The sequence below is a fragment of the Balaenoptera musculus genome, chromosome 11 (genome assembly GCF_009873245.2).
Source record: "Balaenoptera musculus isolate JJ_BM4_2016_0621 chromosome 11, mBalMus1.pri.v3, whole genome shotgun sequence".
NCBI lineage: Eukaryota > Metazoa > Chordata > Mammalia > Artiodactyla > Balaenopteridae > Balaenoptera > Balaenoptera musculus.
Window position 1 is genome coordinate 99,916,502 of NC_045795.1, and position 26,198 is coordinate 99,942,699.

Below are 26,198 nucleotides of genomic sequence, written 5' to 3' on the forward strand. Positions count from 1 at the left end.
CCCAGAGATGAAAAAAAAAAAATTGTAAAGCCGAAGAAAGAAAAGAAATCCATTCACAGGGCTCTGTGGCAGCTGGAACCCTTAACTTTGTGACAATGAGGAAAGCTGTCACCCTGATGTTCGCACTCTGCAAGGTGACTCAATGCAGCACCTTTAGGTGTGCGTGGGGAGGTGGAAGGCATGGAGACGGTGAGTCCAGGGAGCCTGCAGAAACCAGGGCCACCCAGGCCACCATGAGGCTCTGTGAGGGAGGGGCACAAGGCGGGCCACCACACTGGGAGAAACCAGACCCCATGGGAAAAGAAGTCCAACTGCCTCCCTTGACCCCATCCTCACCCTCCTGCTGGCTTCCCCTGGTGAGCTCCTATTCATTCTTCAAGGTCCAGCCCAAAAGTCCCTGCCTCTGGGAAGCAGAGTTAATCCTTGCATTTACGGGGCTGTGGCAGCACTAGGAGCAGCTCTGTCACAGTTCAGGTTCCTATTCCCATGTCTGTCTCCCTTGGGGTCCTCAGAACAAGGCCTGGCCCTTAGCAGGTGTTGATGACCATGTATTTTGGTAAGACAGGGGCTGGAGCTGGTCAGTTCTGGTTCCAGACTCCTCCTTTCAAATTAAGTGTTGTCCCAACGTCCAGCCAGTACAGAACAAGTAGACTAGAGTTGTGTGGACTTCTTTAAGTGACATTCAAGGTCCTTTGTGACCTCAGCCTCACCTCCCTCTTCAGCAGGTCTTCCCAAGCATGTTCCTGGGCCGCCTGCGCCCGAATCACCTGGGGCCCCACCCTGGACCTATCGAGTCAGAATCTCATGGAGTTTGAGGAGCCCCAGTCTGCAGAAAGCACTGGGCAGTGGGACAAGATGGTGCTGGGCAAGGTCGCTGGAAGCCAAGTAGACTCGCCTCTTGCCAGCCCTCACCCCCACCCCTTTGGCAGTTCTCCTTTGCCAAGCAGTACAGTTATCTAAATTAAACACATTGCTCCTAATGAAACAATGAGAGTTATTACACACTCCGCTACCTCCTGGCAAAGCCTCTAATTGACTCAGCCACCCCAAGAAGGCACCGAGAATGGGAGTATGGTCCACCCGCACCCTGCCAGAGGGAAGGGGCTTGGAAGCTGGAAGGCAACTCAGCAGAGCCTGCCTACCTGCTTTGTTCACCGAGGTCCTAGAGCTGGAGCACCCACCCTGGGGGGACCGGGGTGTGGGGAGTTCAAAGTGGACCCATGGAAAGAGTGGACTCTTCTCCAGCCTGCCTTCCTTCCTGGCTTTGTGCACAAACAACGCCATGGCTGGGCAGCTGGGGGCTTCCCAAGCAGCCCCAGTCTGAGGCTCGGGCCCCTCCGGGCTGAGTGACAAGATGCCCTGCGTGCTCTGCTATGTGCACCCTCACACTCTCACACCTTTGCCCGTCTCTGTCCCTTGACAGCCCCTCCTCTCATTCCCCCAGCTGATAAAATCCAGCCTCCTCTCTAAGACTTGCTGTAACCATTCCCACACCCCCAGCAGGAGGAGCTTGCCCTCCCCGTGCTCCCATGGTAACTTACAGGGATCCTATGAGCAGAAGCTAACACTTACTGAGCACTTACTGTATGCCGGGCCTCTGATTCCTGTCTGGACTGTCCCTGCAACAGGCCTTCAGGCCCCACTCTTTCCAGCCTGGGGAGGGAGTGGAAGAAACAGGGAGAGGGGTTTGGGTTCCGAGGTGACCTCGTGAGGTCCCTGGGTGTTCCTGTTTGGTGTGAGAAGCAGCAAAGCAATGCCCATATTCCAAGAGACATGGTGTGGCCCAAGAGGCCCAGGCAAGGGGATCTTGCAGTGAGGACCCAGGGGTCTCGGACCATGTAGACCATGACTACAGAGCACATGGGGACAAGGCTGGCACGAGGGAGAGAGTGTGTGGAGGATTCTTCAAGACGGCCACAGGCTGGCCCATCCCCCAGGCTCATGTTGTAAGATGTCGACACCCTTCATGGAGAGGGGGACCTGGCTTCCCTCCCCTTGAGTGTGGTGTGTGAGTATAGCACAAGCATGCTTTGTGACTTCCAAGGCCATCATAAAAGGTGGCACAACTTCGGCCCGGTTCTTTTGGGTCACTTGCTCTTGGCACCCGACCACCCTGCCGTGAGGGAGCCCAAGGGGCTTGGAAAGGCCACGTGTAGGTTTTCTGGGCCACAGACCCAGCTGAGGTCCCAACCAACAGCCAGCATCAGCTGCTAACTGAGGGAAATTTCAAGATACCTCCAGCCTCAGCCACTGTCTGACTGTAAGAGCACAAGAGACCCTGAGCAGGAACCTCCCAGCTGAGCCCAGTCTGTCCCCAGAACTGTCCAGAGAATAACAGACTATTCTGTTATTCTGTCAGTTATTGTTTTAAGCCACTAAGTTTGGGGATGATTCCTTGTGCAACGACAGAAAACCAGTGCAGGGACTTCCCTGGTGGTCCAGTGGTTAAGACTCCGCGCTCCCAATGCAAGGGGCCCAGGTTTGATACCTGGTCAGGGAACCAGATTCCGCATGCAGCAACTAAAAAGATCCCACATGCCGCAACAGAGATGTGGCACAGCCAAATAAATAAATAAATATTTTTAAAAAAAAGAGAGAGAGAGAATACCAGCACAGATGGGGACTCCTGGGATTGAGTAGTAGGGGTGGGAGATTCTAAAACGACTAAGATTAAGTTTCCACTTCTTAACAGAAAGAGAGCTTGCGATGGAAATGAAGTGCCAATCTGGAGAGTCAAAATTTTTGCATGTTTAGCTTTTAGGCTTTTAGACACAGAAGTCATATCCTTCATGCCAGCTGTGCGACCTTGGGGAAGTCACTTTCCCTCTCTGAGCTTCAATTTTATGAAGGACATGATGTGCTTGGCACTCAGCTGGCTCTCCATGTGTGCTCATCCCTGCTCTCACCTCCACGGGGGATTGGGTGTCCTGTACATCTCCCTTGCCACCCTCCATCTCCACTCTCAGGTCATGCCGCTCCTGGGGACACACACACTCCCCCTCCTGCTTCCCTCGGTGCTGGAGTGAGCTGTGAGCCAGGCGATCGATAGCCAGACCTGCCTGGATGAGTTCTCTGCTCATTAGAAGGACCTGCCACCTCTGCCTCCCTCCTTTCCATCTCAGCAGGTACCTGATTCAGGGCAGGAATAAAACAACTAGAAATCTGCTTCTCACCCCACCCCCCACCCCATCTGCCCAGAGCCAGAGACCTGGCTGCTTATCCTGGCCCCCTGTGCCAGGGCAGGGCTTGGATGGAGACATAGACCTTCTAGGGGATTTTGAGGCTTCTGGCCAGTTACCTCTCCCACTGGTCATTTAGCCTAAACATTTACCATTAGTCCAGATAGCAAGACCTGTTTATTGAGCATCAGCTGTGCATGTATATATATATATATATATATATATATATATATATATATATATACATATATCTCGATCAATCCCAACTGAATCTCTGTGGTAGGCACTATGATGAGGTCAATTTGATGGAGGAGAAACCGAGGAGCAGATTAGTCAATTTTCCTGTGGTGCAGTTGGCTACAATCAGGCCAGTCTGACTCCCAAGGCTCCCTACACTCAAGGGCTATCAAAATAGCCTCCAAATTCAAGCACCATCTTGTCCAGAGATCAAAGGAAGAAATCATCCTGTGGTTATGATGAAGAGATAGGCAGACAGACCTATTTGTTTATTTGAGGACCTATTAAGTACCAGGCTCTGTTTCAGGGAAAGGGATAGAGCAATAAACAAAAGGAAATCCCTGCCCTCACAGGATTTGCAATCTAGTAGCCCAGGGAGGTGACATCACTTGTGTGAGGTCACACAGCCTGCAAGTAGCCATATCTGTGGGCTAACCAGAAGCAGCGGGGAGGAGGTCATGGGGTGAAGTCCCATCTGATGACCCAGGGTCAGGCCAGCCAAAGCACAGAGAGCAGGAACTACTTTGGCAACAGACCAGCCAGAGTTCCAATCCCACTACTGCCACATCCTCACCTTGCAACCTGGGCAAGTCACTTCACCTCTCTGAGCCTCTGTTTCCGCCTGGGTGAATGGGGATGGTGAGGCCCATGGTGAGATATTTGGGAAGGTAAAATGAGAGCTGGCAAGTGCTTGGGACTGGCTCATCCTCTTCCCCTTCCAGTGAGGATTCAGGCCTCTTCTAATTCCTCTGTATGGGCCACCTTGGCCTTGGTCGACCCTCATGAACTTGGAAGAGATCTGAGCATACTATGACCTGATCAGCAACAACTGCTTCCTGTACTTTCAGCGGTTCATTCATGGGGTCCTGGGGCAGAAAGTGGCAAGGCCTTGGTGTGGGTAGGCAGATTAATGGTAAAAAGTTACAGCACACAAAGCACAAATTATAAAAGAAAATATTAAAAAGATAACTCCATCAGTGTGTGGAGAATAGATTAGAGGAGGGTGTATCTGTCAGCTATTGCCACAATAATGCTGCATAACAAACCACCTCCAAACTCAATGGCTTAAAACAATGATCATGTATTCTCACAGGCCTGCAGTTGGGCAGCTCTGCTACACATGCCTCTCATGCCCCAGGAGCAGTGGAGTTGAGGGCTGTTCTCATGTTGATGGCAGAGGCACAAGAGGGCAGATCCCAGGCTTGGAACTGACCCACTTCTGCTCTATTCCATTGGTCAAACCAAGTCAATGGCCAAGACCAAAGTTAAGGGGCAGGGAAATCCATTCCATCCATGATGAAGCCTTGGCAAAGGTGTGGCTGGAGGAAGGGGAGAAGAATTGGGACCAATTCTCAGTATACTGCAGGAGGAAGTGGGGAGTAGTGTATCCAGTTGAGAAGCCTCTGCAGACATCCAGCTGAGCAATAATGATGACACAGACCAGAGTGGTAGCAGTGGAGGTGATGAGAAATAACTCTTGGGTGAATGAATGCTCGTATACCTTCCTATGGTCTGAATGTTTGTGTCCCCACTAAATTCATATGGTGAAATCTAATGCTCAGTGTGATGGTATTAGAACGTGGGGCCTTTGGTAGGTGATTAGGTCATGAGAGTGAAATCCTCATGAATGGGATTAGTGCTTTCATAAAAGAGACCACACAGAGCTTCCGTGCCCCCTTGCACCATGTGAGGACACAATGAGAAGTCTGCAATCTGGAAGAGGGCCCTCACCCGACCATGCTGCCACCATGATCTCAGACTTCCAGCCTCCAGAACCGTGTGAAATAAATTTCTGTTGTTTATAAGCCACCCAGTCTGTGGTGTTTTACTATAGCAGCCCGAACAGACTGAGACACGCCTTGAGCATTAATTTCACTCCTGAGAATTAAGCTAAAGACATAATCTAAAACATGAAGATATTTGTGGCAGCATTGCTTAGAATAATGAAGTGCTGGAAACTATTTAAATGTGCATGAAATGTGACCCCTGATCTCTAGGGCCTTAGGGAGTATAGCAGAAAGAGACTGGGCTTTGGATTGAGATAGACCTGGGTTCAAATCCCAGCTCTATCACTGTTGAGATATGTGACCCTGGGCAAGTCACTTCACCTGTCTGAGCCTCAGGTGTGAAGGAAGGAAAGGAAAACGTAACTTTGTAGAACAGGAAAGAGAGAGGTCACTGGTGTCAGGAAAGGCCTCCTGGACGAGGAGGGCTCAAGTGGGGGGAGGGGGTGTGGTTTGCAGAGGCGGAGGGAGAAGGCAGGCACTCTCAATGGAAAGGATGACACGGCTAAAGGCTTGGTGGCAGGAACGACGTGGCACATCTGGGGAAGCGGGAACACTGCAGGATTGGAGCTGAGGCACTGGGAAGAGAAGTGGTGGAGATGGGGTGGGGTGCGGTTGAGGGGCACGACCGCAAGAGACTCTGAATTCTGGGCCTGGAGACAGAGGATTGGGGGGTGGGGTTGATTGAGTTGTAAGTATGGCCCCACTTTGGGCTTGACCCTTGCTTAATGGGCTGTAATCCAACAAGTGCCTCTCCTGGGATAGTCCCTGTTGGACCACTAGACACCCTTTTGTTTAAAATACGGTTTGCTATTGATCTTACGGAAAAAAACAGAACAAATTTTTGGCCAACCCAATACATAGTCCATTATGTTGTTAATGGACCACCCTTCCTTTTAGTTTTAGGGAACCAGCAGACATTGGGTGCCCGGACCTCTTGGTGTCTGTGACTCTGCGTGTCTATGTGTGTCCCTATTGAGTGTTCCTGTGTGTCTGTCTTCATGTCCTGTGTCCTTGTGTGTGTCTGAGTCTCTGTATTAGTCTGCACATGTGTACATCTGTGCGTTCTGAACGTGTGACATTTTCTCCACCACCTTCCCCACGCCCCACCTCCTTATCCACTCTATCCCATCTTAGGAGCTGGCAACCCTGGCCTCTGTCCACCATGGACCTCTGTCCACCTGGTGGCTGTGACCTGGCCAGTCTCAGCACTCAGTCTTCCATCCCAACCCCAGTGGAAGTGTCAGACTTTGCAAAGGGTGCTTGAAACCCAAGCCCCCATCATCCTAACAGCTGATTTGTGACTCTCTGGTTACGGACTGAAAAATGACTGGCGATAATTGCAAGACGAGGGTGTCTCTTTCTTCTAGACTCCAGCTAGAATTTATTAAATGTTCTTCTTACAACTTCTTTTCATTTCCTTACCTGTTGGACTCAAGTGGCTCATCAATCACGGGACGTCTTCGGTGTGAAGTGCATCCTCAGTGTTCCCACTCGACATCCGGCCCTGCCCATTCCTGCAGAGCAGGGAGCGCCGTGTCCCGTCCCCATTCTCAGGCTGCGTCCCTGAAAAGACCAAGCTTATCCTTCATCAGAATGTTGTCATCATTGCATTCCTCTCTCCACATTGAGGAACATTGGCTGAGATTGCAACTGGAAGGGGGGGCGGCTTGAGAGCATGTTTATGGGGAGGCGTCTCCAAGTTTCTTATCAGCAGGGCATTCCGAAACCCCTTGACTGGATCTCTCTATTTGACCATCTGTATCCACTCTCCCAACTCCCCTCCCTGCTCCGTGCTTGGGAAGCCAGCCTTCATCAATGGCTTCCTTGGCCCCTGGTTTACTTTTGGGTTCAGCCAATGGTGAGTCCCAGAGAAGATCAGAGGGTGGGAAAAGAAAGAGGCCGTGGTGTCTAATCCCCTGGCTTCTCTCTGTGGGGTCCCTGAACTGAAGGCTACAACTCCTGCCAAGACCCTCTCCATCCAGCCCCTTCCTTCTCTGGGCTCTGGTGACTGCTGCCTACTTTCCCCTTTTAGGCTCAGAGGTGCTATCAGGTGTCCTCCACCTTCCCCAGGTGCAACACTATCCCTTGTACACCTTGCCCATATTTTTATAAATATTCCTTTTTTTGAATTATCCTCAAACTATCCAACTAGAAGATGCCATCTATTTCTTGGCTTAACTCTGACCAATACACTTTTTCTACCCAGACCATAAGCAGATACACTTCAGTTGTTTTAAATTTTTAAAAAATTAACTATATTTTTTTCTGATAATAGAAGTGCCCATTGGGGAAAAGTCAGAAAAATAAAAAACTATCATTTTCCAAATACCTGCTCTGTTTCAGGCAAACATGGTGCCAGGAACATTCCACATTTCCTCACATCACCTCCGTGAGGTATGTTTTACTACCCTTGTTGTACAGATGAGGAACCTGAGGCTTGGAGAGGTGATGCTACTTGCCCTAGTCACGTAGCAAGGTAGTGGTGGTCTGAGGAATGGAAACCAGGTCTATGATATTCCAGAGCGCTTTCTGCAACCCTGCTCCCCTCCTCAGAAGCCCTTGTTTATCTGAGCATCATTCAAAGTGTCCTGAATAGCTCTCTGGGCCCAAAACCAATAAAGGAACATCTATTTGCTGCAGCCAGCTGAGTCCTCAGAATAGCCCTGGCGATGAGGGCAGTCTCGGCCTTTGGCATGGCCAGACCCAGGATGCTTGTTATGGATGGCTCTGGCTCACCTCTCCACCCCAGCTGTGGGCTAGTGTTAAGAGAAGCCCTTCCTTGTGATTTCTCCCCCCAGAACCCATGTCCTAGATCTGCACCCACAAATTACTCCTGGATAAGTGTTGATAGAGGCATCAGAAGTGCTGAGGGCTCGGTGGGTCTGCAGGGAGGGAGCAAGTCTCCTGCACTTGGCCAGCTCCACTTCTCCACCTGCACAAGGTGACCTCTCCTGGTGCCTTACCCTCTTTTCTCAAGCTTTTCTAATATTACCCATTCTTCAGCACCCCAATCAGCCCCATCTCACACTTCAAATTTGACTGAACATCTCCAGTCCACAGGGACATCTTCCCATGAGACACATCATTGGTGCTACCTGTCTTGGCACATAATTGTTCTCTAGTTGTTTATACTGTTTTTGTCTTATCTCCCAGTTGCCCTAGGAGCTCCATAAGGCAGGAAACCAGTTTGCTTCTATCTTACTCACTTACTCATTCACAGATTTACTCACTTATTTATTCACTCCTTGACTCACCCATTCAGTCACTCACTCAATCACCTAAAACTTTATTATCCTTAAAATTTTCTGGTCTCCCTTTGGCTACATACGAATGAGACCACTGGAAATGACCCATCTTTTGAAAGTCCTGGTCAGATGTTGTCCACAGGGCCAAGCTGAGTCCCACGACCCTGACCTTGGGAGCACAGAGTCTTTTTTTTTTTTTTTTTAGTATTTATTTACTTATTTATTTTGGCTGCACCGGGTCTTAGTTGCGGCATGCAGACTCAGTTGCAGCATGCAGGCGGGATCTAGTTCCCAAACCAGGGATTGAACCTGGGCCCCCCGCACTGGCAGCACGGAGTCTTATACACTGGAACACCAGGGAAGTCCCACATCATTCAGTTTTTATGAGGATTTAACGTAATAATGCATAGGAAAAATAATTTGCATAAGGACTAGCATGTAGTAACCAATTCGTTGGCTGAAAACTTTTTATTATTATGAGTGCTCAAGCATTATTTTCATCTTCATTTTACAGAAGGAAAACTGAGCCCTAGAGATGTTAAGTAGTGTACCTAAACCCCCCTCCCCTCCAGTGAATCAGTGACTGAGCTGGTACTTGAATGCAGGCCTCCAGAGTCTGAGGCAGAGGCTAAGACGGGGAATTTGCTCCGGTGCAACATGGTCCCTCTTCCCTGTCCTGTGATCCCTTTAGTTTTTGAGTTTCATCTGTTGTCATTAGGTTGCAAGTGACAGAAAGGACAGCACAGACTGACCAAAACAGAAAAAGAACTTATCAGCTCTTCCAGTGATATGTTCAAACAATGTCATGAGACACCAATTTACTTCCCAGTTCTTGGTTCAACTACCTTTGTGGTGGCAACATTCACAAGCAGAATCTTTCCATCAGGTGGTAAGCATGGCCCCCAGCAGTTCTGGGCTTGCATCCCACAACCCCAGCCTGAAAAGAACACCTCTTACTTTTAGTTTCAGTAAAAGTCTCAAGTTTGAGTCTCATTGGCCCAGCTTGGCCATACCTCTGTCCCTGAACCTGGGGCGATTCACACCTTGATTGGCCAGGCCTTGGTCACGTGGGTCTCAAGGTGGTGCTAGCCCTACCCAAACCAACAGGCCCGAGGGCAGAGGAGGGTGGTTCTCCTCTGCAAACCTGGGGTCCTGTCATAAGAAAAAAGGGGACCGGAGCTGACCAGATGAATATAATAGCCGCCTATACAAATGAAATAAGAAGACTTTCTTTCAAGTTTGTGAGAATTATTTATGATCATGCTGAGAACATTTTTGGTACACCTTTGGGCCCCTGCATGGGATTTTTTTTTTTTCTTGCTGTCCTCAACATCCATTTGACCCAGCTGTATCCCCTTACCCTTCCCAATCCTCAGCATTCCTCTTCCAAACCTTCCCTCCTTCTAGCTCTCTTTCCTGAAATCACAGCAGAATCTCGAGAGATGCTGGTACAGAGGAGGAGGCCTTATCAGTCAGGATTGCAAACAGCAGACCCCAACTCTAGCTACAGGGGGATTTATTTCTCAGCAGGAAGACCAAAGGCTTGAAGCAAAAAGGAGGGCCTTGGAGGGTCCAGGCAGCAGAGACTTTCCAAACATCTTATCCCAGCACTGTCGCTGCTACTGACATGAATGCCTCCCACCCCCCAACAACTCTGCCATCTCTCCACCCAAGAGTCTAAGTCCCAGGAGAGAGTGGGTTCCACAGGCCAAGCTTGGGCCACATGCCTACCCCTTGCACTGAGACACGGTGGTTTGGCTTGTATCCCATCAAGGCCACGCTGGATGGGGATAAGGCAACTCCCCAGGAGGAAAGATGGCTCCTTCTGCTTACTGGAAGTCAAAGGATGGATACAGGAGGCCAAAGCGCAATGGTGTCCACTCCAGACTCACAAGTGAGTTCTCATGGGGCAATGAAAAGGAACACTTGACTCTTAGAAGGGACAATGGGCATCTCCTTGGGCCAGAGTAACTGGAAGTCTCCGTCAGCACCTGCTGGGGCCCTCTCCCTCCGTCTGTTGTCACCCTGACTCATGCCCTAGTGTTAGTAGCAGATTAATACCTGCTCCCCCACTTGCAATATTCAGGGTTCAGACTCCATGTATTTTGAGGACAAGCTCTAATTAGCCAGGAACATTGGGAAAGAGCCTGCTTGTGGCTGACAGCAAGATAAACATACCTAAACGGCCAAGGTGATTTGCAGTTGGTTTTCATTTTTCTCCTGTAATAAGAGAAGTGATGGCAGGGGTGGGGGCTTGTTATCTCTGGCAGGTCTGATGGATGATAGGTGTCTCATCCGCCAGTGATTGTGGCTCACAGACAGCATGCGGTTTATCACCCATCCCCACCCCAAGCCGCCCAAAGCACTTCCGTCCTCATCAGAATCAGCAGCGTGAGAGGATCCAAAGATAAGCTTCACGATATTTCAAAAGTCAGAGTCTCACTCTTTGTTATGGGCCTTGAGACATCAAATAATACTCCCTTTAATGTGGTGAGGAGAAGAGGTAAACAAAACATCAAAGAAAATTTTGTAAAAGGAAGAAAAAGTCTCCATATTCGTCAGCATCCTAACTCTAGCTATTTTCATCTGGTTAGATGCCCTTCCAGTGGGATAAAGTGGAAAATCTTTGGAATAACGCAAACCTGAGTTCAAATCCATGTTCCTCTATTTCCTGGCTGTGTAACTTTGAACAAGTCACTTCACCTCTCCGAGTCTTGGTTTCTTTAAAGAGGCAGAATAATTTTGACCTCATAGGACTGCGTGCATTAAATGAGAAAAAATGTGTGCAGGGCACCCAGGAGTTGGTTCCTACACACAATCTTTTTCTGCTGTCCCTCTCCATACCCATCTCCTCCTCAGCACCCACTGTGTGCTAAGCTCTCTGGGAGATGAACACACTCTGTCCTCAAGGAAATTCCTTCTGTTACATTAACACATGTTAACTTACCAGACTAGCTAGCAAAGAACAGAGAATGAAAGAGTAAACAGGTCAGTGCTGAAGGAGGCAACGAGGGTGGTTTATTCACAGGAAAAACGTTGGATCTAGAGCCTTGTGCCTTCACTGGATGGACTCACCAGGGACCAGCTGGACCCTAGGATGATCACTAGACCCTGTCCCAGACTAAGCCACAGATAGGTGTGCAACGCATGTGCACGCTGACTGGTACACCTGGGCACAAACACACATGCATACATGCACACCATACAGACAAGGACTGCACATATATACATATACACACTCAAGGTGAACGTGTGATTCAGAGACGTGCATAAACACATATGTGTATGTGCTCCATGTCACCTAAATGCATCAGATAACACTCTCCAGAACCGCCCACGTGCATCAGCTCCATGCCAGCTATGTCATTGGCGGCATCTCAGCAACCACCGGGCCCTCCCTGAGCACAAGCTCCATTCAGCAAGCTCCAGCTGGGCAGAAAATTGCTCTTTGGAAACAATCTGGACCACACAGATCTGCAATTGGCCTCTCGGCATGAATGTAAGACCTCATGGCGGCACAGGGCCTGGGTTGGTGGGGCTCAAGCCTCCAGCTTGTCGGTCTAGGCTGTGAGTGCAGACTCCTGGACTGGCCCTGAGCCCAGACAGGGACAGACTCTGCCTGGCATCTCACAGTGAGTGGGAAACCTCAACAGTCCCTGGACATTATCCATCTCTGGACCATGCTGCTCTGGCGAGGGGAGGTTGGGGATAAGATGTCTCTGCTCAGGAAGGGAAGAAAAGCAGGTCCTCGAACAGCGTGGGCTCACCTGTTTCCAGTTCTGCTTGTCCTGACTACCCTCATCCTCCTGCCCATCCACCTCCAGGAAGCTTTCCCTGATTGCTCTTGCCTTCGGGTCACCTCCAAAACTGCTCCCCACAATGTTTGTTCCTCCTTCTGCTAAATGTCTTGACCCTCTCGTGCACGTCCAGAGATGATGGAGGGAGGCTGCCTTTGTGCCACCTCAGCTCGTAAGACAGGGCCAGGCAGCTTGTGCTCAATCTCTCTGGGCTGAACGCGTTCATTCATGCAGTCAGTCACTCAATAACCCTTTACCAAGTGCCAGCTCTGTGCCAGAAACTGAAAACAGCAGGGAACAAGAAGCTGTCCTCATGAAGCAAGGTTCTGGTATGGGAGGCAGACAATAGACAAGGGGCAAGGAAATAAATACCTGGTGGCACTTAAAGATAAAGGCTGGCAAGGAAGAGAAAGTGAGGCGGGCACCTGTTTCAGCCAGGGTGGCCAGAGAAAGCCTTGTGGCAGGTCCTTTCATCCAAAGTAACTCCAAGTCTTGTCCAACACGCCATCCCTGACCCTATGGGCTGGATCTATGGCCCCACGCCAGGGCTTTTGAGCACTTGGTACCCTGCAGTGCAATGTATGTGGACACATCCTCCTCCCCTCCCAGACTGCTAATATCTTCAGAACAGTGTTCCTTTCTGGATCCTCTCAGTGACCCTAACACTCAACACATGACTTGCTCAGGAAATGTTTATTAAATGAGCAAATAAATGGATGAACGGATGAATTGATGAATAGGCATTTGCAGCAGGCGCTAAAGATTAAGTAAGTAGCCCACAGGTGGCAAGGGGTAACATGGAGGTGTGAAACTGCACAGCGTATCTGTAAAATGCATTCCATTGCTTGATGTGGTGGGCGGTGTCTGGATGTGGACTAAAGGGAGAGCTGGCAGGGGAGGAGCTTAGATTGTGCCCAAATTATGAAGGGTCTTGAATGCCAGGCTAAGAATTTAACCCTATAAAGAGAGAAAACCATGCAAAGTTTACCCTTCTCTGAATTGTCTACGTGGAGGTGGCACTCAATAAACGTGTATGGAATTGAAGGGTTCTGGACAGAATGGACTGAGGTAGCTCTTCTTTGCCGGCAGCTGGGCAGTGACCAAGGGTGGCTTAAGTGGAATAAAAATAGCAACTGTCAGGAATCCTCCTGGCACTGAAATACAACTCTTTTCCCATCATGGTGTCTGAAATCCCTCCATTAGAGAGTCATTTATTAGGGGCTTAATGTTTTGGGGGAGCCAGGATCCCCAAAGTTTCCAGAAAAGATGATACTCCTATTTTATTTTTTTTATTCAATAAAGTGTTTATTGAACATCTACTATATATCAGGTACTCTTCTCAGTGCTAGGGATAGAGCAGTGAACAAAATAGACAAATATTTTTAAAAAGTCATTTATGGGCTTCCCTGGTGGCGCAGTTGTTGAGAATCTGCCTGCCAATGCAGGGGACACGGGTTCGAGCCCTGGTCTGGGAAGATCCCCCATGCCACGGAGCAACTGGGCCCGTGAGCCACAATTACTGAGCCTGCGCGTCTGGAGCCTGTGCTCCGCAACAAGAGAGGCCGTGATAGTGAGAGGCCCGCGCACCGCAGTGAAGAGTGGCCCCCGCTTGCCACAACTAGAGAAAGCCCTTGCACAGAAATGAAGACCCAACACAGCCATAAATAAATTAATTAATTAATTTTTAAAAAGTCATTTATGGATTTTATGATGCATTCCTTGGAAGGTTCTGCTGTATGGTTCTCATTGTAGAATGCTGGCCTGGTCTTTCTCAACATTGCTTCTGTTGAGTTCAGAGTAGACGATACTCTTTTAATGGCAATTTGCTGCCAACAAAACCAGAACAAGATCCTGGGGGTGGGGTAGGACGTGGGGTGGAAGGCTGAACCCACTCTGCCAGCCAGAGTTTGGTCATTTCCAGCTCCTTTAGAGAAAACCCTGACCCAGGCAGCGTGAAGGAAAGACACTGGGTAGAACACTGATCTTGAGGTTGTTGCTAATTCACTGAGGGACTCGGGCATGCCTTTCCCCTCTCTGAGTATTGGTTTTGTCATCTGTGCAATGGGGACACAGAAGACCTGTGTTGTCTTATTATGTGTTTTTTTGTTTTTTTGGGTTTTGTTGGCCTCGCTGCATGGCTTGTGGGATATTAGTTCCCCGACCAGGGAATGAACCCAGGCCCTCAGCAATGAAAACGCCAAGTCCTAACCACTGGACCGCCAGGGAATTCCCTACCTGAGTTTTAAGAAATAATACAAAGAGGTCATAGGTACCCTTTCCCCAGCTTCCCCTAATGGTTAAAATTGTAAAATTATAGTACTATATTCCAGCCACTGATACAATCCACTGAACTTTTTCAGATTTCCCATTTTACTTGTACTCATGTGTGTGCACGTGTACAGACAGTTCTATGCAATTTTATCCTGTGCAGGTTTTTGTATCCACCACATGGTGGCTTTTTAATTACAGAAAATGGTACCTTTTATATATTCAGTTCTTTCCTTTGTATTCTGCTTTTGCTGTCAAAATAATAAAGGTCCTCTCTTCCCCAAGATCATAAAAATTATCTCAAGGATTCCAGGAAGAAGAGTCCATTTAGTGTCTGTCTTTTCTCCATATAAACTCACTCCAGAAACCTCCCTAGTCAGATTCCATTGGAGATTTTTGACCCAGTTGATCGATGACTTTGTTGATGATGAATCCACGGCAAACTTTTCAGTTCTTAATTCAATCATGGATGTATTTCTTTATTCAACAAGTATTTCCAGTATATGTCCAGGTGTCCAGCACAGTTCCAGCCCAGGCACACAGTGGGTGTGGGGCGGGGAGAGGGTCATACACAATAAGAGAAAGGGGGGAAGGGGTCATTTTAAAACAGGGACCCAGCCGGACAACAAGTTAGGGTCCTCCTTTCTCTCCCGTGGAGCTAAGAGTCCAGTCATTATATTGCATATACTTTTCTAACTTGCTTTTTTATTCATCTGATGACAAAAATGTGCTTGATTTCAATACCCTGCTTTCCCTGCATTCCTCTGTCCTCCTCTCTCAAAAGCCCTCTGCTCCCCGTTCAGAGATGTCCCACAGATATTGCAGGGCTTTTATCAACCCTAAGCTGAAGGAGGTCTGAAGCAGCCTCACCCAGCCTACCTTTTCATTTTTTTTCATTTTTTAATAAACTTTTAAATTTGAGTGAGGCTGCTTCAAACCCTCCCAGGGACTCAATAGCCCTCCTTCAGAAAGACGTATGTGTGTGTGTTGGGGTGGGTGGCGGTGGTAGTTGTAGGCACTGGGAGTTAGAAATAGCATACAAACTCACCATTAAATTATCCCATTATTCATTTTCACAAGCATAGCCATATTAATTTGAGAAGCAACTACAGTTTTGAAATCAAGCACATTTTTATCATCAGATGAAAAAATAAAGCAAGCTAGAAAAATACATGCAATATATCGACTGGACTCTTAGTTCCATGAGAGAGAGAGGAGGTCCCTGACTTGTTGTTCTGGTGGGTCCCTGTTTTAAAATGTAATTTTTATCATTATTCAGGTATGGTAAGGCCAATAGATCAGGAGACGACTGTCACTGAATTACTCACAGTTCCTAAGAGGGGGGCAGACCACACCATGCAGGGCCGCAAGGGGAAGCACCAGGGTCCATCAGGAGGCAGAGGGACCAGGGAGTGGGGGAAAAGTGGGCAAGCGCCTTTATTGTGGTGTCTCAGGATGGAACAGGTGAAGTGGGGTAAACAGGTTTAGGATTGGCTAGTTTGAATAATTCTAGTGAGCTCTGGGGCATCAGGGCTGTCCCTACTTGTCTGGCACCTGACCCTGGGGGATTAGGGCTCTGGATTGGTTAGTTTGTATGTGTTCTCATGGGAGTTCTTTACTATCTCTAGGAATTGGCTACCCAGGGAGGGGCAGGCCCTCCAGAGTCAGCAAGACCGCAGAAGTCAAAACATCAGAAACACATCATTAATACAGTGCCCAAGGTCTTGAACAGGTCCTAGTACCTACTAAGGGCTCAGTGGATATTTGCTGAAAGAAGGAAGAGAGGGAAGGAGGAAGGGAGGGAGAAAGTTGGCTTGCTGAGGACACCTCAGATGCCTGTACTATCCTCTCTGGTCCCTTGGGCTATGTGGGAACTCCTTCCCCACGCCCCAGACACCCAGGAACTCTCCTGCTAACAAGCATCTCAGATACCTGATTATAGAAATGCATCGAATGGGCTCACCAGGGGGCAATGTTCCAGCCACTTCACCCTCGGAGAGGCAGATTTTCTATCCATCCACGCATCATTCCTTTCCAGTCTCAGACTCACACGAGATTTTGTTGTTTTGTTTTTTGGTGCTGTTTGTTGGTTTGCGGATAGGTAATCCTGCACTTAGAAAAAATCCAAACACCACTAAGGGCTGCCAGTGAAAGCAAGCCCCCAACTGCCCTCCCCTTCTCCGGCTCCCCAGCTTGCTGGCACTGTACTCCTGCATCCCTCCGGAGGGAGTCTCTGCATAAGAGCATCACGGTCCATCTCCTGCACCATCACACAGTCCATCTCCTGTACAAATTGTTCTCTTTTTTCACTTAACAATATATCCTGGGGGCTTCCCTGGTGGCGCAGTGGTTAAGAATCTGCCTGCCAATGCAGGGCACAGGTTCAAGCTCTGGTCTGGGAGGATCCCACATGCCACGGAGCGACTAAGCCCGTGCACCACAACTACTGAGCCTGCGCTCTAGAGCCCGAGACCCACAACTACTGAGCCCACACGCTGCAACTACGGAAGCCCGTGTGCCTAGAGCCCGTGCTCCGCAACAAGGGAAGACACCCAATGAGAAGCCTGTGCACCGCAACGAAGAGTAGCCCCCGCTCGCTGCAACTAGAGAAAAGCCCGCAGGCAGCAACAAAGACCCAACGCAGCCAAAAATAAAAATAAATTAATTAAAAAATATATATATATCCTGGAGCTTATTCCACATCCACACATGTGACACTGCCTCATTCTTTTGAAAACAGCATAGTACCCCCCATAGTTCTGGATGGGCCCCAGTTGATTTAAGCAAACTTCTCCTGATTGACAGACAACCAGGCTGTTTGCAGTTCTGGCTTCTATAAACCATGCTGTACTGAATACCCTGTGTATACAACCCATGCACAGGTGTGGGTATCTGTAGGATGAATTCTGGGAAACGGAATTGTCTTGTGGAAGGTACGTATGTGTTAAATTTTCAGGCTGCCAACCAAAGAGATGGTATCGATTTACACCTCCACCACTGTATATGAAAGATAACAGGTCTATGTGTCTGTCTGATTTAATGCTTAGCTAGGATGGCAATTCTTCAAATCCTGGGGTCTGGCTGTGAGATCAAGCCTGGGGACATGAAGTGTGCCTGGGAGTTGGGAAGGTGATCAGGCCATCTCGCCAGACCTCAGTTTCCTCATCTAAAAACAAGGAGCGGACTATAGCTGGTGATCTGAAAGTTCCCTTCCACCTCTAGCTTTCAAAGTCTTTCTGACTCTCCAGGCCTCTGTGTCCCGATCTGTAAAGTGGGACTAATAGTCCCTATCTCACTTATCTTGAGATGTAAGGATGATGTAAGGGTGATGTAAGGATGCAGTGAGATGGTGGAGGTACCTGGAAAGTTGGGTGCTCTGCCAAGGAAAGGAGTAACAATGAAACACTTTGCATTCCCTTGTCAAACCACCGGCGTGGCCTGAGACATACAACAGGTACTCAAAGTTTTAGGCTGAAGAAATATCGTATGGGGAGAGAGAATAATGTTGAGACTGTCCAGAGGTAGGAGATGCCTTCACTGATGTTGTTTGCTCTGCCTAAAATGTGGTTCCCTTTAAGTATGCCTGGCACACTTCTGTCTCTCCAGGAGGGACCAAGGAGCCTGGCACACTGTGGGTGCCCGTTAAATGTTTCAGTAGGGAGGCTGTGCCTAGTACTAGATATGGCAACGCTCCCCTCCAACGCATCATCTGACTTTGGGGACTGATTGGTGGACAAGCTCCTCGGCATCTATGCTTTTCTCTTCCCTGTATCCCCTCCCCTCTTTTGCCTGGGTGAGGTAGATCCAAAAAAACTTCTCATCCGGGAGTCAGAAACTCCAATGTCCCTCCTCCGTGACTAGAGCCTCACATTGGAAGTAGAAAGTGGTGGAGTTCCCTGGTGGCGCAGTGGTTAAGAATCCGCCTGCCAATGCAGGGGACATAGGTTCGAGCCCTGGTCTGGGAAGATCCCACATGCCGCGGAGCGGCTAGGCCTGTGAGCTACACCTTCTGAGCCTGCGCGTCTGGAGCTTGTGCTCTGCAACGGGAGAGGCCGCGACAGTGAGAGGCCCGCGCACTGCGATGAAGAGTGGCCCCCGCTCTCCACAACTGGAGAAAGCCCTCGCACAGAAATGAAGACCCAACACAGCCAAAAATAAATAAATAAATAAATATAAATAAATAAATTAAAAAAAAAAATAAGAAAGTGGTGGAAAGTGTAGTGACCAGGATCGGCCAGGCTCAGCTCCAGCTGGCTGTTGTCAGGAGGAAATGCAAGACCACATTTTTCCAAGAGATTTTCAAGAGAAGCCATAAATCCATATTTTTCCTGAGTTCTCCTGGTTTTAAAATGTTGGTTAACCAGATTTTTTTTTTCAAAAACACTATGGGAATCAAACAAAACCAGTTATGAACTAGTGGTAGCCCATAGGCCATCAGTTTTGGAACTCTGAAAACTGTCTCCCTCCCCCACTGTACGGATGAGGAAATTTGGCCAGAGAGGGGGAGGCATTTTCCAGAGGTGACATAGTCAAGATCAAAGCCCAGGTCCACTTGCCCACTTTCTTCCCTTCTCAGTCTCTCCCTTACTCTCCCTCCCTTCGCCACCTCCCGTCCTGACTGTCTCTGTGTCTTTCGGTCTCTCTGGTGTATGACTGCTCTGTATCTCTCTCTGTATGCATCTCTCAGTCTCTGTTTCTCTCTATCTCCGATTTTCTCCTGTGTGCACCTTTGTAATTGTGTGATTCTCTCAGCAACTCTCTCTTTCTCCCCTACACGAGTGTTCTCGAAGACCTTCGAAGCTGGGTGCAGAAACCACCCGGCACCAGCCCCCTATTCTGCCGCTTATGCCTCCTCGCTCCCCCTCCCACCCTCCGCCGCCCCCGCCGTCCCCGCCCCATATTTCCGGCGGAGCTGGCGGGCAGGCGGGCAGGCGGGCAGGCGGGGTACCCACGGGGCCGGCTGCCGTCAGCGTCCCTTCCCGGCGGCCGCGACCCCTCCCCGCTGACCTCACCCGCGCCGCCGCCTCGCGCAGATATAAGCGGCAGCCCCGCCGAGAAGCTGGCAGCCGGCGTCCCGGGTCCTGCGAGCGTTCCCCGACTCCTGACCCGCCCACTCCAGACCCCAAAACTCCGGATCGGAGCCCAGGATCCCGGACCAGTCCGCGGAGCTCGCGCCGGGCAGGTAACCACCTCTGTCCCTTCTCCCCCGCAGGCCGCGTCTGGAGCCCTGGAAAGGGGGCCCTCCGCCCGCCTTCGGGTGCGCCCCACGGAAAGCGGCGGCTTTCGAGCCCGGAGCGCGCCCAGGAGGGGCGCTGCGCTCGTACCCCCGGCTCTTCCACAGCTCAGGCCGGGGCCCGACGGAGGCACGGCGCGGGCGCAGTGGTGGCGGTCCCTCCCGGGTGGGCACGCACGTCCCGGCCTCTGCAGCGCTCGCGCAGCGCGTCGTGGGAAGGTTCGCATCCTACCCCTGCCGGGGGGCCAGCTGGGCAGGACATCGGCGGGAGATCTTGGGAGTTAGAATTCGAATCCGGACGAATCCGCACGTTAGAAACAGAATTTTCGCGGTGGAATCGAATCTCAGCCTTAGAATCTCACTCTCAGCGCTAAAATAGGATTTTAGCGGTGGAATTAACGTTGAAATTAGGATTTTAGCGTTAGAATTAGATTCGTAGCCTAGCCATAGAATCTTAGCATTAGAAATAGAGTCCGCGTTGCAGTCAGAACGTTGTAGAAGGAGTGTTGGAATGAGAGCGTTGCGCTGGGAAACTTGGGGAGAATTTTAGCCTGCAACGCTGCAATTAGCATCCTGGCCGTCGGGCCCGCGCTGCAGTCTTGGTGCTTACACTCCTGGAGAGTCAGCCCCAGCTCCGCGCAGCCTTGAGAAGTGGCGGTGGCGATGGGGCTCCCACGGCTTCCAGGCTCGCGCAGGCAGAACTGGGCGCGGGCAGGCTCTCCAAGCATCCCTACGGGTGAGGACGCCCAGGACCCGAGGGAGACCCTCCGGCTGTCCCCGCCCCGCCCTAAGGTGGCAGGTGGTCCTGCTCCGGAAGGGTGTTTGAACGGTTGGTTCCCCCTGGCCTCGGGGTTCCGCTAGGACGGGAAAACGGGCGATAGAATGGGCTGGGAGGGGAGCGCGGCGCACCTATGCTCTCTCCCTGTCCTCCCTACCCCAGGCGCCACGATGTCCGGCCCTTGGTTTCTGCTTGCCATGGTTTTGACCCTGACCCTGACCGGTGTCCGCGCACAGCCGGAGGTGGCCCAGCAGGAGGCGGCTATAGCCGCCGAGCAACTGGGCCTGGACGACCTGCTGCGGCAGGCGGAGCCCCTCCTCCTCCTCCGGGAAGACCTCCAGCGACTCCGAGAGGACCAGGAAGATAGCGAATCAGGTGAGGGGCAAGATTGTGTGGGGCTGCGTGTTGAGAGGAGGACGCCCAAGAGGTTTAGGGGAAACTCGGCCGCAAAGGGGAGGGAGCGACTTGGTCATTCAGCCTCTTGCCTTTCAGAAGCTCAGAAACTCCCACTGGCCACACCCTCGGCAGGTGGTGAGTTGACCCTTTCCTGGGACCAGACTCCTTTTCCATCGCAGTTTCGGGAATATTTCAGAGGGCAGACCTTCAGTGGAAAAGATTCTGTGCCAGGGAGAGAGAGTCTTTTTGTATGTGACAGTGTTAATTACTACCTACTATGCCTGGCACTGTTCTAAGCACTTCAAACACCTTATCACACGATAGGATCTTCCTAAGCATCAGATAGGTACTGTTATTACCCTCGCACACCCCATTTTACACAGAAGAAAACTGAGGCTCAAAGAAGTTAAGTGAGTTGCTTACGGTCACACAGCTAGGGAGTGGCAGAGCTGAGACTGGAACCAGAGGCCATGCCCTTGACCATCTGTGTGAGTGTCTATGTGTCTGTGAGACCTGAGAGGCAGGTGCAAGGCCATGAATCTGGGTGAGTGCTGTGGGGATCTGCCTTGACTGGGAGGAAGGCTGAAGTGGGCACCTAGGGGTCAGGGGGTCCCTCACTGGCCTCTTTCCTTCCCCAGAGTCCCAGATCTTTCAACCCCATTGGCTCTCCAAGCGTCAGCATCCAGGCAAAAGGGAGGAGGAGTTAGAAGAGGGAGTTGAAGAGGAAGAGGAAGAAGGAGGGGCCGTGGGACCCCACAAACGGCAGCACACTGGCCGGCAGGAGGATGTGGCTGCATGGTCAGAGGATGTAAGCCAGCAGAAGCGGCAGCACCCTGGCCGGCGCTCCTCCTGGCTTGGGTACACTTTCACCAAGAGGCAGCACCCAGGCAGACGGCTGGTGGATCCCCAGGCCCAAAGCAGCTGGGAAGAGGAGGAGGAGGAGGGAGAGCTGATGCCTGAGAAACGCCAGCATCCGGGAAAGAGGGCCCTGGGAAGCCCATGTGGGCCCCGCGGATCCTGTGGTCAAGCCAGCCTTCTGCTGGGCCTCCTGGATGACCTGAGCAGGGGCCAGGGGGCTGAAGAGAAGCGGCAGCACCCTGGGCGGCGATCAGCCTAGGCCAGGGAACCCCTGGAGGAGTGAGCCCCGTTTCCTGTAAAATCAGTTTGGGGTCTAAGAATGTCTTGAGCCCTGTATGCCCTACTCCTTTGTGACCCCCTTTTTCCCTCCTCCTTAGATGCCTGACCATACACCTGAGCCCCTGGTATACATACACATCAAACCCCTGGCCTCACCCGCCTACTTCAGGGATGTGAGAAAGCCAGCCTATGAGTTAAAACCCCATATTACCCCACTTTGCGCCACTGGCAAGGGGGCAGATCCCAGAGTCCCTCTCCCCCCACACCCCTGCAGGCCTGCTCCCCTCCCTAGCCCTGGCTAAGATGACCCTGCTGTGTCTTCTAAGGGATCCCCAGAGTGGGGCAGGGTGCCTCTGGTGTGAACAGGCAGTGAGGGTGGGTGGGATTGAAGCCATGATGTCCAAATCCAGCTTGCATCCCTTGCCCATGGGTCAGGGTTTGCCATGTGTAAACTTCACCCCCAGTACCCGGGTCTCCTCCTCTTCTTGGGCATCCTTTTGTGGGTGGGAAGAGCCCTGACCCACAGCTGTGTTCTGCTGGGGGGAAGCATTGTAGGTGCTGCTGTGCTGTGTGGTGGCTGTGGGAATAAACATGTGCAGGAATTTGTAAACATCACCTTGGAAGTCACAGCTTGTATGTAACCCTCTAGGCACCTTTCCCCTATCAATGATAATAAAACCTGCACCTGGATAATCTCGGTTCGTCGCAGTTCTGTCTCAGCTGGTGTGGGATTTCTCTTTTCAGCATCGAGAGGGGACAGGCTGAGAGCTCCCCAGCTCTGCTGAGAAGGGAATCAGGGACCTTGGCGGGGTGAAAGGTCCTCTTCACTGTCCCCGTCTCAGAACAAGCCTGGGAGGTGGACTGGAGCTCTGGAGCCCATTTGACACCAGGGGAGACTGAGGCCTGGAGGTGAGGAAGGGCTTGCCGGAGGACGCACAGCTAGCTGAGGTGGAGCCATGGGCGTGAGAGGCAGCTCAGGACCCTGCCTTGAGTTTGCCTGATTGTTAGAGGGCTGGTCTGGCTCAGGTTTGTAATCGTCATTGTTCTGTGGCAGGAACCAACAGCCTGTGTTATCTGGCAGGCACGATGAGGACAAAGGAACAGGCTGTGGTTGGCAACTCAAACCAGGGACCTTCGGGGGCCAGGCAGGGAGGCCGGCTGGGTGTAGGACAAGAGGGAGTGGTGGAGACTTGGGCTAACATGAAGAGGCCATCTGAAGACACTTGAATCCAGAATCTTTGACATCCGGTGAATCAAATAAAAATAATAATAATAATAGTAACATATAGCCAACACATATTATGTGTCAGGCAGTTCTTATGCACTTTACATATATTAATTCTTCTACTCCTCACAATAATCCTAGGCATTACTATGATTATGCCAAATTTCCTAACAAGGAAACCAAGGTACGGAAAGGTTAAGCGACTTGTCTGAGGCTGAGTTTGGCTTACTCGTTTCCACTTTGCTACCTCTGACTCCATCTCTGAAATTGCCTCAGGCCTTAGACTCTGCATTGGACACCCTCTTTTTGGTGGGCAGATGGGCTATTTGGCTTTTCTGCAAATAGCTTTTGGTCACCTTCTTGGGGAGGGAGAGGAGGGGCTGGAAGAGAGTCTGAGACTCTGCTCCTCTCCTCAGGGAACCGCAGTTCAGGTGAGGTGGGGTTAGAGGGAGACTCGGGGCTTATAAAATACACTCACACCCACCATCTCCATTAATATTCTCAGAAGCCTGCTGAAAAATTGAGCATTTGATGGATATTTCTATTTTCTGATGAGGGACCTGGCACAGAGGTTAGGTGCCCCGAGGTGCCTGAAGGTAGAGCTGGCCTTTCCTCTAGGCCCTCTGGCTTTCTTCACTGGCACCATCAAGGCAATCAGGGCCCTAGCAGGAAACCCTCTGCTCACAGACTCCCCCTGAAGGCGGACACCCTAATACAGGTAACATGGGCCACTTACAGAGCACTTCCTGAATGCTCAGTGCTTACAGACACTTTCTCATCCAATCCCATGGCCACCCCAAAAGGCTGGCTGTCATGTCCTTTTGAAGTTGAGTTGCAGTTGAGTGTGGAGGAGTGAAGTACTTGCCCAAGAATACACCCTACCCTCTCCTCCTTCCAAACTTGCCTGGTGTGGCTACTGTTGTTACCTCCTCAGATATGGGACCATTTGAAGAGTGAGAAGTCCACTCCCCCAGCCATTTAACATTTCCCCTCTGCCCCTGAGAGTGATCAGACCAGTGCAGCATGATGGAAAGGGTCTGGGCATTGGCTTCAGTCCTAGACAAATGATTAAACCAATTTGAGCCTCAGTCTTCCCATCTGTAAAATGGGCACAGTAATCCCCACACCTTTCTCGGAGTTGTTCTAAGGAGTAAATGAGATGGAGCAGTAGGTGTCCAGCTCCAAGCATAGTGCCTAGCACCAAGTAAACCCTTATAAATGGCATCTTTAGCTCTAGTGCTCCAAGACCAGAAGAGACTCAAAACTGAGTCTTGCAGACACACTTGTTCCTTCCTTCCTTCATTCTCCAATCACATACACAAAAAAGAAAAAAAGTAAAAGCCCAGACATAGGGGCTTTATTGCGAGTTCTTGTCAGGCACTGGGGCTTTATCCTTAAGAAAGTCTGCATGCTGCTCCCCAAATACCTCTGTCCTTCCCCCTCTCACACACATGCCTTTTGCTTGGCCTAGGATGCTGTGGCAGAGATGCTGCATGTGCTTCCCTACATTTCCCAGGCTCCCTTGCAGTTGGCATGGAGTCATATGACTAGTCCTGGCCAATGGGCTGTGAGCTGGAGTGTCAGTCTGGGGCTGTGGCAGTTAGAGCCCCTTAACCCTTTTCTTCCTGCCAAGGAAGCCTGGGAGGCTACCGGTTGAGACAGCAGAGCATGGGAGGGAGGGATTCTGAGCCCTGGCGTCACCAGATGGAAGTTAGATCAGACTTCTCACATGGAAGAAATAAACTTGTGTTGTATTAAGTCACAGAGATGTCAGGGTTTCTTTGTTACCACAGCAAAACTTAGCCAATTCTGACTAACACAGATGCCTCCCACCTTGTTCTCTCTTCACTGAAATCCTTCCCATCTTTCCCTTCTCATATGTGTCTGCTTTTGTCAAAGCTGCCTAAATAAGGGCCTGGCATGAAGTCGGTGCTCAATATATATTTGTTGAATGGATGTTGAAAGCTTCAGGTCACTTCCATTTTAGTTTCCTAGACTGACTCCCAGCCCTTAAGGGGCTCCCCATCCAGTGGGGAGACAGACAACCACTTCGTAGTTAGCAAAGTATGCAAGGTAGACACAGATGGCAGAACAAATAGGTCTGGCTGGGCAAAGCAGGCTTCCTGGAGGAGGAAGCATCCAAGCTGAGTCAAAGGATAAATAAGAGATACGATATTTCAGGCAGAAGGAAAGAGCATGAACAAAGGCTCAGTGGGAAGAAATCAGTGTTCTTAGAGTTGTTAACACTGGAAATCTGCGGTGTTTTGGCCCATGCCTTTCCTCCTTCACCCTATCTTCTAGCCCTGATTGCCAACCCTTAGAAGTGTGAGAAAGCAGTGCAGTTTGGGGTGGAATCAGGGAAGCCTTCCAGGGGGAAGGGGCACTTGAGGTGAGCTCTGAAGGATGAAAGAAAAAGGAAAATTTTCCTAAGCACTTACTCTGGGGCCAGACATCGGGAAAAACACTTTTATCCCACTGCCCAGCACATAGTAGGTAATTTGTAAATATCTGTTGAATGAATTAATCACTCATCATAGTCAACTCCAGTTCAGAGAAAAGGAAACTAAGAGAGAAGTAAGGTGACTTTTCTCAGCTCATGAGTCTGAAACTTGGGGGTTGTCTCTATGCCTCCCCTCCCCTAGCATCCAATTTTTACCGTGTCCTATAAATTTTACCTCCTAGATATATCTCAAGTCCACCCATTTTCTCCCAGTTCCTCTGCCACCACCCGCATCCCGGCCACCATCATTTGCTGGACTCTGGCTTCCACTCCTGTCCCCCAAGCCCATTTTCCACACAGCAGCCAGAGGGAAGCGGATCTGACCATGGCAACCACCCTGCTTAAGACCTGCCAGCAGCTTCCATCTCACCTAGAATAAAATCCAAACTCCTTACCATGGCCTGCCCATTCTGTTT

At 50.4% G+C, this 26,198-nt stretch overlaps 1 protein-coding gene across 1 annotated transcript; it reads left to right on the forward strand.

The window, feature by feature from the left end:
* Positions 1-19,593: 19,593 nt before the first annotated feature.
* TRH (thyrotropin releasing hormone) lies at positions 19,594-22,747 on the forward strand. The gene is made up of 3 exons (XM_036869692.1): positions 19,594-19,695; positions 20,687-20,899; positions 21,559-22,747. Exons 2-3 carry the CDS (start codon positions 20,695-20,697, stop codon positions 22,035-22,037), a joined length of 684 nt encoding a protein of 227 aa, XP_036725587.1. The 5' UTR covers positions 19,594-19,695; positions 20,687-20,694; the 3' UTR covers positions 22,038-22,747.
* Positions 22,748-26,198: the final 3,451 nt, after the last annotated feature.

Coding starts and splice junctions, on each gene's coding strand:
- TRH (XM_036869692.1), top strand. CDS start 20,695: ATGTCCGGCCCTTGGTTTCTGCTTGCCATGGTTTTGACCCTGACCCTG. Junction 20,900..21,558: donor CCAGGAAGATAGCGAATCAG/GTGAGGGGCAAG, acceptor TTCCTTCCCCAG/AGTCCCAGATCTTTCAACCC.